General features: G+C 36.6%; 1 protein-coding gene across 1 annotated transcript; it reads right to left on the minus strand.

The window, feature by feature from the left end:
- Window positions 1-1,196: 1,196 nt before the first annotated feature.
- On the minus strand, window positions 1,197-9,124 carry LOC120113234 (ubiquitin-NEDD8-like protein RUB2). Its single transcript, XM_039134036.3, has 3 exons — window positions 8,870-9,124; window positions 4,418-4,677; window positions 1,197-1,517 (listed from the first exon to the last, which is right to left on the minus strand). Exons 1-3 carry the CDS (start codon window positions 8,960-8,962, stop codon window positions 1,409-1,411), a joined length of 462 nt encoding a protein of 153 aa, XP_038989964.1. The 5' UTR covers window positions 8,963-9,124; the 3' UTR covers window positions 1,197-1,408.
- Window positions 9,125-11,141: the final 2,017 nt, after the last annotated feature.

The raw sequence follows: 11,141 nt of genomic DNA on the forward strand, positions 1-11,141 counted from the left end.
TATCCTTTATTTTGCACCAGTTATATGGTTACTAGTTTTCGTATTGGTGAGAAATTAGTATTCTCAGCTGGTTAATATTGTCGATTAGCAAAATCTTATTGTTACAAGGCTTCATTCTATATGTTTGGTTTGAGACACATCTGGGCATGGGGCATTTTGGAAGCAATTCACCTTCCAAACATGCACACAGTATTCTCTCCTTAGCCAGCTCTCTCTCTCTCCCTAACATTTTTACATGAAAAATTATAAATTTCACTTTTTTAAGGAAAAAATGTAGGTTTATCTTTGATATATATATATTTTTATTTTCTTTTTATAAGTCACCCAAGTTGCCATTTGTCCACCACCTACGTTCCGCCCTATGCCCTAAACATTCAACCATCTCCGCCCTATGCCCTAAACATTCAACCATCTCCTTAAAGGCAATGCTATCCAATTGCACCTATCTACGAGCTAATTGTCTCTAAGGAAAATAATTAACCAAGAATAGATAATAAAATGAAGGAAATGGTGGTTATTAAAAAAAAAAAAGCCAACAACCTTGCATAGACTTAAAAACCGCAGCTAGCGTATCATTAATTTGCAATCTTCAAAAACAAATCACGAGCTCATGATATTCCTGAGGGAATCATTTGAAAAGTTTCATAAATAATGTTAGAATAAATCCTTTCATTTTTATTTCTCAAAAAAAAAATAGATAGGATCTTTCTCTATACAAAAAGAGGTTACTCATTTCTCTTATCCAGGGATTGGAGCGGTACGCGGCTGCAACAACTGCAGCATGTAGCAATACTGATGGGTAAGATGTTCCCCCAGTGCACTTGTATAGTTTCCTTTATCACGGTTACAACCACATAAGTTCCCAAATTCAGAATTAAAGTACAATAAATTTCAGGCCTATTTTTTTTTGAGATGTAGGGATAATTTAACTGTAGCTAATGTTTTGGAAATGGTTGGAGGCAAGAAGAAGAAGAGAGTGGCTGGAGGCAAGAAGAAGAAGAGAGACACAAAAGAAAGAAAACAACGGGATCAAACAAGCCAGCAAATAGGATACTAGATCCCTCCTCAAAGGTGATTTTCTCCTAATTTTTTAAGATTGGATGCTCCCAATATTTCCCTCGACCATTAAACTCCTCTTCTTCTACCTTATCCTCCCCATTAACAATATATAGATAATTAGATATTTTCAGAAATGGTTTAATATTTAAACGCTAATCCACAAATTTATATTGCACAAACAGAAACGTCTTCCATCTTATTTCAAGTAACTATTTGAAATAACTAGTGCTTTTGGAGAGAAAGCAATGCAAATCTAGTGCTCAAATATCTTTTGCAAGAAGAGCTCGTCAAAATATAAGGGAATCATTGCTTTCCTCTCGGTACATGGTTTGCACAGAAGCTGATACTACTAGCGACCACCCCTCAGCGCAAGAACAAGATGAAGGACAGAACCGCCCTCAATGTTATACTCCTTGGCAGTCCTGTCATCAGCTAACTGCTTGCCTGCGTATATCAGCCTGAACAGGGATTAAAACAAAAAAATAAAACTCTTGTGGAGCTTGTAACCGATTAAAGATGCAGGCAAGAACTAAAAAAGGTAAGATACTGCTAATAAACAGGTGAAATGCCAAGCCAAATATAATGAACTGGTGAAAGATGGGTTTGGCATGAGCCTCTCAAACTACATGAAGAGAACACCCTGCAACATATAAAGTTTAGCAGCAATTTTATTCATGTAAGGGAAACATGAGCCTCTTTCTGAGACCCAGAGAGAAAAGATAACTTTGCCTGCTAAATAAACAAAAAAACAAAAGAAGGAATCATTGCTTCATCAAATATAATCAAACTACTACCATCAGCACAAAAGTTTGTGGAATAACAATCTTAATTGAATAGTTTATGCCAGCATACAAGAATAAATTACAACCTTCAAACAAAGGGCTACTTCTAAAATAATGAACTTGCGTATCTGCAGGTTGAAAGTGAAGGTTTAACGCAGGGTTAGGGTGGTTTCATACAATGGTGCACATGGCAGAAGAAGATTTTTTTATAGAAGGATATAAAGATGAGGGTAATTCTCTACAAGTTATTTCCATGTAAAATTTCATAAAGCATGGAAATAAGGGCGGCGAGCGCAAGATGCATATTGCCAAGAGTGCCATTGCATAGAAAAAATAAGAAAGCTAATGCCTTAAACAATTAAGGAGGGGAAAATTAGAGAATGACATGGCAATATATCTTTTGCATCCAATAATTACACTTTGACAATTTTAACATCCACATAAAAATAGGTACATACTGAGGTTTCCTACAACATTATGGAGCGGTTGACAGTTACAACTCCATCAGTAATCCCAAACAAGGTGAAACTTTGCTTCCTCATAAGAACAAAGCACCACAAGAAATCATTCATGAAATCTACAATTTTGGTAACCCCCACCACCCCCACAAAGACAGAGAGAGACAGAGAGAGAGAGAGAGAGAGAGAGAGGACAAAACAAACCACCCTATAATCCATTTTCTTTTCCCAGGGAATAAATCTAAATCTCGCCAAGCTTAAAGACATAAGTTCAAGGAATATCCATGACATCTTTTCATTTTGGGTTGCAATTCTGGGATTCAACCCCAAAAAAGTACTTCTCTTTTAGCAAATCACATCCATGCTTGAATGTTCTCGAAAATGGACATAGTGGTTTTTGCCATCTACTAACCCATGATAATTGTTAGTCATTTCCCTCAAACAACAAGAACTCCCTCGAGAGGATTCACTATTCCTCTGTCACCAACCAAAACAATATGCCATTGTTAAAAAGAAAGAGTTAAAAATAGTACTTTGCTAGCTAATGACAACAACCCCTTGAATATGCTTGATTTGCTAAGAAAAAATGACTGCTCTAGAACTGGATCCTAAAATAGAGACCTAACCATCATAATCCCTTCTATAAATTGAAAAAGACCGAACGAGCCTTCATTACATCCTCAAAATGAAAAAGAGGGGGGGTATTTTCTCATACTCCGTTGTGCACATCACATGGATCAAGAGACTAAGAACTTCACATGGATAAGACTTCTAAAATAGTTTGCAAACCAAAATCCTGGCCACTTCCATCCAACTACAGATTTTCTAATCAGATAGTAAACAGTTGAACCACACTCTAAATGTCAATTATCTCATAAAAGATTTAACCAAGGTCTGTGTACCGGCCTGTAACACCGCATTGTACCAGTAAGATACCAATACAGTACCTAGGTTTGGTTTGGTATATGAGCCGAACCGGTTCGTACCGATTCGAACCAAGTAGAACCATCCCATAGCACCTTACAATCACCCCATACTGCTTAGTTTCAAGTTGTACCATGGTTAGGAGTGAGAAAGAAGTGTTGAGAGTCTATCTCGACACAAGGTGCATACCATATTATACTTGACCATATTGTCCTGAATCGGTATTGTACCGTATGGTTCCCGATACTGATTTTGCCGACCTTAGATTTAATAATTTCAAAAATAATGATAGGCCATCCAAATCAAAGATCCTTATTGGTCATATTGATCTACAACTCTAAAAATAACTAGAAATCAAAAACAATATGTTTTGGAGGCCTAAAACCTATGAATCCATGAAGGAGTTGGTATTCATAATCATACTTACAACTTATTTGAACTGGTTTTAGGAATAACTCAACAAGCAAAAATTATCTTCACTATTCATACAAAACCATAACCATAAAGCATTTTTCTGACAATTTCATGTTTGTTTTATGAATCCTTGATCACAAACAAACCCTATGAAGGGCAACAGCCAACTGCAAGTTTCAACGTCAAAGATCAATCTCAAGTGACAAAAATTGACATTCTTAATCTAGACAATTACAGCTCAACTTAAAAATATAAAAGTCAAACAACATAGTGCAAAGTTGATAAGACACACAATGCTTCTTTTTCTAAACAATTAAATGAGAAGGGTCTTAACAAATGTGAAGTTGAAACAGGGCAGTTTTTCTCCTTCCAGGCGCTCATGTGAGTTGTTATTTATATATGATAGACATGGTTTATTCATAATAATGCTGAGGAAAGAACAGAACATTATGAAAACCAAGAACAATGGAAACTGTCATAGTGGAGGAAAGAAAACAAAATATTGTGAAAAACAAGAATGAACTATTACAGAACATGGAGCATAAATCACAGGGATACCTACTGCCTAATAAAATTTATAAATGCGAATTGAATTTAGAATAAATGAATTGCAATAACTGCTGTAATAAATGCAAATTGAATTTAGACCTACTGCAGATTAGAATAAAGTGCAAGGTGAATGGAAAACTGAGGCGTACGACAACACAATGGAATATCAATCAGAGAGAACTTTCATAATAAAATATCAATTACAAGAACGAAGTGTTAAAACAAGGATACCTTTGCTGTACAGGTGGAATGCCTTCCTTCTCCTCAACCCTCTCCTTGATCCTATCAATAGTGTCAGTGGGTTCAATGTCAATTTCAATTTCCTTCCCAGTAAGGGTTTTCACCTTAATCATTGTTCCACCCCTAAGCCTCAAAACCAGGTGAAGAGTCGACTCTTTCTGAATATTGTAATCAGCTAGGGTTCGACCATCTTCCAACTGTTTCCCAGCAAAAATTAACCTCTGCTGATCCAAGGGTATCCCCTCCTTATCCTGTAAATCAACAGGTATCACATTTGAATTGATAAAAGGAAAACCATATACCTTTATGATTTTCAAAAGCATCACTTAAATCAACATGATCTGCCATGTTCATTGTGTGTGTGTGTGTACATATATATAGATACATATATATGTATGTATGTATATGTATCCATACATATATATTATAGATAGGTTTCTAGAAAATCCCACAACTCATCAAAAAACCTAGAAAATCATATATGAAACCACGTCATGACTCTGTGTATGGAACTCTCTCTTTGAAAAAGGTTTCGACAGGATTTGGATTCCATAATTTTCACGCCTCTTGCTCTCCACATATATGAAGTCTTCATCATCTATTAGCAATCATGGGTGCCACATGATTCGTCAAACCATAATATTGGATTTCAGGTCTCTAATTCTCATATCCAGTTATTCAAACAGCAAATTTTTCTCTAGTTTCATTCTCTCTCCATCTCTCTCTCTTCAAGGAATACTTTCTTTAGTTGACATATTTTTCACATTTTAATCGATGGGTTTTGCCTACAACTATGGAACAGGAGGATGGTGATAATTGACCCTAGCTAAACATGGGACAGCGTGTTTAAGTAGTGTGCATACAGGAATAGGATTGTGTGATTAACATCATTTTAAATTTCAATAGAAAAAAAGGTATAGCTTGAGGGTATACATGTTCACAAGCAAATGTTTAATTTTCTATATCAGATTTCATTATTTGATAAATATGTCCATGATTACAGTGTGTCAAATTTCTGCTCGCTTCTTCTATACCCCTCCCTCTCTTTTTGATCCTCTGCTTGGTAAGTTACCATATGCTGTTCGTATTTCCAGCATTTACAATATAAGTTGATTTATCCACTATCATTTTAGTGAATATAAATACACATTATGGAGTCTTGATAACCTCGCACATTCAGATATACTTAAGAAGGTTGGCTCCAAACTCAAACAACAATTGTTAATAGATAAGAAAATGGAATTCCAATATGATCCACTATTATTTAGTAAGGTTAAATAGATTTGTTAAATTAGTCTTTTTTCCTGTTTTTATTGCTATCGCATATGTGTTTTTTTTCTCTAATACATAGACATTTTTCCAACAAAACAAAATGCAATTATGACTCATAAATTCCTATAACAACTAAAGCATTTAACATTCTGTAAATTATATAGTTTTGTAGCTTTGTATTTATTCAATATTCATGGATTTAATCCCACACATCAAGTAGACAATTTTTCACAGGATTGCAGAGATTTTTTTTAGTTTTTAGAATATGTTGATATACTCCAAAGTACTCTTTCTCTTTCTTTGTAACTTTTGAATTTTTATACAGCGTATCTTATCTTTAACCTTTTGAATATTAAAATATCTTTCTTTTTTCATCAAGTAAACCATGCATTGCATGGGTTTTAGGCTTTTTATCATTCAAAAATAAATAAAGAAATCACCTTTAAATCTTTAACCTTATATAATGATAATACTCCTGCCACCAAGCAAGATAAATATGTGGACCTTACAGATGACAAATAGGACCCATATTTATTACCAAAAAAAATACAAAACTAACAAGAATACTCCCACTGCATTTTAGGTGACCCATAAGTCAAAGGAAGGTCCCTTAAAGGAGCCATACTATTGTGCATCTTACGAGTGCCAAATTATTCTACAAGTCAGCATTTTAGCAAATCTCACTATTATTTAATTTTTTTTTTTTTGTATTTTCATTGCCATCCTTATATACTTCTAATGTCTTTGCGTTATCTTACCAATTTAGTAAAGGAAATCAGTCTTTCTAAATTAATTTTCCCTTTCTAATAGTAGTATGATATGGATAATTTTGCAGAACAATCAACTAAACTATTGAATTTACAAAAAAAGGATCAGATTTTTTTGGCAGAAACAAATAATTTCAAATTTTAATAGACCATTATACCCATGCCCCAATAAGTATTTATAAGAACATTGTTAAGTGTGTAGTGACTTGTATTATGTGTACATCCATTAGAAATATATACGTATCAACTAAGATAAATGTTTGCATTTCATTTGACAGTTGGGGCATAATCATTCACCAAGGTCCGGAATCCAGAGCAGACTGTTTCTGGAAAAAAAAAATATGCCCCTCTTTTATAGACATAAATTGAAGTGGATTATGTTCCGCAAAATCGCCTAAGATATATGAAAACAAGCTTGATAGCATGCCGACCCACTAAGCCATTAGTTAAGGATAAAAATGAAATGTTCTCTATAGTAATCTCTAGTTTAATCCAAGCTTCTAGTATATGGTATTGCAGTAAAACAAATATTTATGCCGGCCACCAGCCATCATCATGGAGTAGTTCTTGTGATATGGTTATCATTCAAATTCAAGACCTGTGTGGTCCTTTTACACTAAAATTATCTTCTATAAACGCATACAGTTTTAAGTAGAATAGGATTCCACAATGACTACTCACAAGTCTTGAAGCACCTCAATGGAATGCTATAGCAAATGAGAATAAAACAATTCAAAAGTACCTGCAATGGCCACCTAGGTACTGACCTTAATTTTTCGCATGATGCATGAGCTTGGAGGATGAGATCAGCTTATGAATTAGCATTGAATGCTGCCAAGTTGATACTTCCCATTGAATTAGAATATCTGATTTGCTATGTTAGGTTCATGTTTTGAACTATAACTATCTTTTCACCTTTTACTTTTTTGACTTTATATTTGTTTTCTGCCATAACCTTAGGGGCCACCTAGTGTCTTGGCACTGGCAGCCCACAGACCTTTCATCTGCTGCCTTAAATACTTTAAAACAACTAAATAAAAAAGTAGGTATCAACGAAATCTTCTGCTACAAGTACATCGTACTTTGCATTTAAACACTGCATTATAAAATGAAGGTTAAAAAGAATGAAAGAGATGATATTGAATGAAGACATCTTCATGACAAAAAGCTAATTCACAATAACCTAAAACTAACAAAATAAATCATGGAAATTGCTCACTTTAGATTACAGGCAATGATTTAACAATCAGACCAGCATGCACCATTGAACCAAGTTGCACTGCCTTTCTTTATTTCATTTTAAAACTTGATCCATTCGAACAACCAAGAAATCAGCCTTGCTGTTAAAAAATCAAATAAATTATATTATATATTGGACATGTATGAGCATCCCTTTCAACATATCAAGCACAAAATAAACCCCACAAACTCTTAACAACAGTCTCACATGAACCACCGATAGATCCAGGCACCATGTTTTAAAAAGACTTTGATGCCAAGACCATTATCAACATTGGACGCTGAGGCCTTCCTGAAAAATTAAGCACGACATCACGATGGACCACCTCCTATGCTATAACCAATGACCTTAAATGCCAGCAACCCGCAAGTTATTCCATCTGCCACCCTAGAACTAACAAAAAACAGAAGATGCTACCAACCATGACTTACCCACCCTTCCCCCCAGAGGGTTGCAAGAGCTACCATATAAAGATGCCACATGAGACCTTTCTCTGGGGATTCCAAATGCATTGGGGTACTCTTGATTACTTCAGCTGTATTAAAAGGATTGCTTCCGCGTAAAATCCAGAATAATCAATGAAGTAAACAACTACCCCCCCACCCCCCACCCCCCCCCCCCCCCCCCCAAAAAAAAAAAAGAGTAGAAAAAATCAGCAACTAAAATAAATAATTTTAGCAGACAAATTATCAAGGAAAGTGATATATTCGGGCAAGGTTCCCACAAAACAATAATTGGAAAGATTCCAAAACCCTAGAATCAATGGATTCTCCGCGTCATGATCACCGTATCCCATCAATATTCCAGACAGTAGAATAACAGCACGGTAAGGGAAGAACAGGATAAATAAAGAATGAATAAATAAATAAATAGAAATTGAAGCAGCTTAATTCCAGTGAACAAAGGGGGAAAAAAAACAATAACTATACGAAACATCTCTGCGCAAAGGGGAAAAAAAAATAATAGCAGTGAACTCTCGAAATCGTTACTTCAGACCGTGAAATGCGAGCAGAAACCTTGATTCCAACTCCATGATTACAACCAAAGAAAAAAGAAAAAGACATTTAGTTCACAGAAATCCAGAAGAAAAAACAAAAAAGAAAAGAAATCAACGCAAGAAAGAAAAATCCAAAGGGGTGGATGGGATTAGAAAAAGAGAAAGACCTGGATCTTGGCTTTGACGTTGTCGATGGTGTCGCTGCTCTCGACCTCGAGAGTTATCGTCTTCCCCGTCAGCGTCTTCACGAATATCTGCATCTTTCTCTCCTTCTCTTTTTTTTTTTCTTCTTCTTCTTCTCTCCGCCCCCGCTCTGCCTTCTCGCCGCGACTCCGATGCTCTTCGGGTTATTTGCTCGATAGGAAAAGAAATGGCGTGGAAGAAACGCAGAATTTAATTCGGGCAGATTCGTTAGCCTGGCTGCGCTTGCGGGCCTGAGGCTTTAAATTTAACAGATGCTAATATTTTATTTTATTTTATTTTTGATAAAAACTGTTTTTTATATAGCTCTTGAGCACAACCAGCCGTATCAAAAGAAAATAAAGAGTACAAGATAAGAAGAATATCTCTTACAGATATCCATATGATCTTTCCAAAGTGTCGGGCAATAAATAAGGTAACTCAGTCTGCTGTACTGTTCGTCTTCCGTAAAACATGTAAAGTTTAGAAATCGCTCGGCTCCTGAGCCAATCTACGAGTATCACGAATGAGAAGATGACTATCACCGTATTTGTCCACTCTCCGAATTCAATCGATCACCACAGAGGAGTTTCCCTTAAGGCATGTATGCTCAGCACCAAGTACCCGCCTCGCATAGGATATCCCCTCTCAAGCTGCCCACAGCTCTGCCTCGACTGCAGTAAGTCCCGGTGTGCGGCGGCCACCAGCTGCTATCAACCTACCTAGATGATCTCTGATGACAAAGCCAACTCCTTCTGATATCCCATCCACCGACATACTATCATCGAAGTTCACTTTGAGATGACCAAGGGGTGGAGGTACCCAAGAAATTAGGGCGAACCTGGGCACTGTGATAGCGGAGAGAGTACCCCAGGTGTCCCTGACCATCTAAGAAGAGAACCTAATGGCAGCTGTAGTAACCTCCCTCGCATAAAGCATGGCTCTGTCCACCACCATCCGTGGGGACAACCGTCTGCCCTCAAATAAGCCAGCATTCCTGTCCAACTAAATAGAATAAGCCAAATATGCCCACCAAATTCCGACCTTAACAGTACCAAGCCTCCGCATGGAGACTCTCAGCTAATGAATCAAATCCTGTGTCAACTCGACTAGGGCTGGAAGTGGGCCGGGCCGGGTCGGGCCACACCCCTACCCAAGCCCGGCCCGAAATTATTTTCCAGGCTTCGGGCCGGGCCGAGGCCCGAACAGTTTTACAGAAACTCGGCCCGAGCCCGATTTGGCCAGCCCGATCACGAGCCTGGCCCGATCCCGACCCAGTTTACATGATTAAACAATCAATTTTGTAGCAGTTATAAATGACAGATCAACTGCACAGAGGACAATTTCACATAGGTGTATGTACAAATATAAGTACATGAAAACATACAAGCAAAAATGTCCACAAGCAAACAACAGGAGATAAAAAAGAAAAAAACCAAGATGAAGATTCTATCCACAAGCAACAACCTACTCAGCTTAAATCAAATATGAGATGGACCAAGTAGGCAATCAGACAGATCATTAACAAAATACACAATTCAGAGGCTTCCTGCCAAATGAATGAATTTTCTGACTTTATTTTGGCACGACCAATCTGCTCAAACCAGTCCAACAATTCTAAAGAGCATTTGATGGTTTGAAGACAACTTGAAAAAAATTCATTCCATGCAACCAACTGCAACGATACAACTGCAACCAAACAAAAGGATTCCATCAAAAACAGAAGGATAAAAAAAATCAACGGCTTGAAGTCGTTGTTCCCTGCACAATAATATATTCATCATATCCATGTAATAGAGAAACCCTCTGAAGTCGGCTTCAGGCCTGCAGTTCAAAAACATACAACTCTCATAAAATTTTGCAACAAATAACCATGATCCACATGAAAATAACCATGATCTACATGAAAATACTCCATCAACAAACATACTTGATACTTAATACTTTAGGTATGAACTAGATCTGATGAGGGTATCGCCATTCAGTTCTCCCAAATTGCCCACTCTAGGGTGTCGTCATCTACATTCAACGTTACAGAACTCGAGCAATTTGCAACTGTTAATATACACAAATCAATCATAAATGTTTAAATTATAAGTACAATAAGCAAATAAAAAATATTAGATAAATTTAAAAGATTTATATACCTTCATCATATTGTTCACGAAGCCAATCTTGGGTACAAACTAAGGCTTCTACGGTAAATGGGCTCAAAGAGCTTCGATACTGATCCACAACTCTACCACCATTGCTGAATGC

The sequence above is a fragment of the Phoenix dactylifera genome, chromosome 15 (assembly GCF_051530095.1).
Source record: "Phoenix dactylifera cultivar Ajwa chromosome 15, Ajwa_hap1_PhDact_Kaust_v1.1, whole genome shotgun sequence".
Taxonomy (NCBI): domain Eukaryota; kingdom Viridiplantae; phylum Streptophyta; class Magnoliopsida; order Arecales; family Arecaceae; genus Phoenix; species Phoenix dactylifera.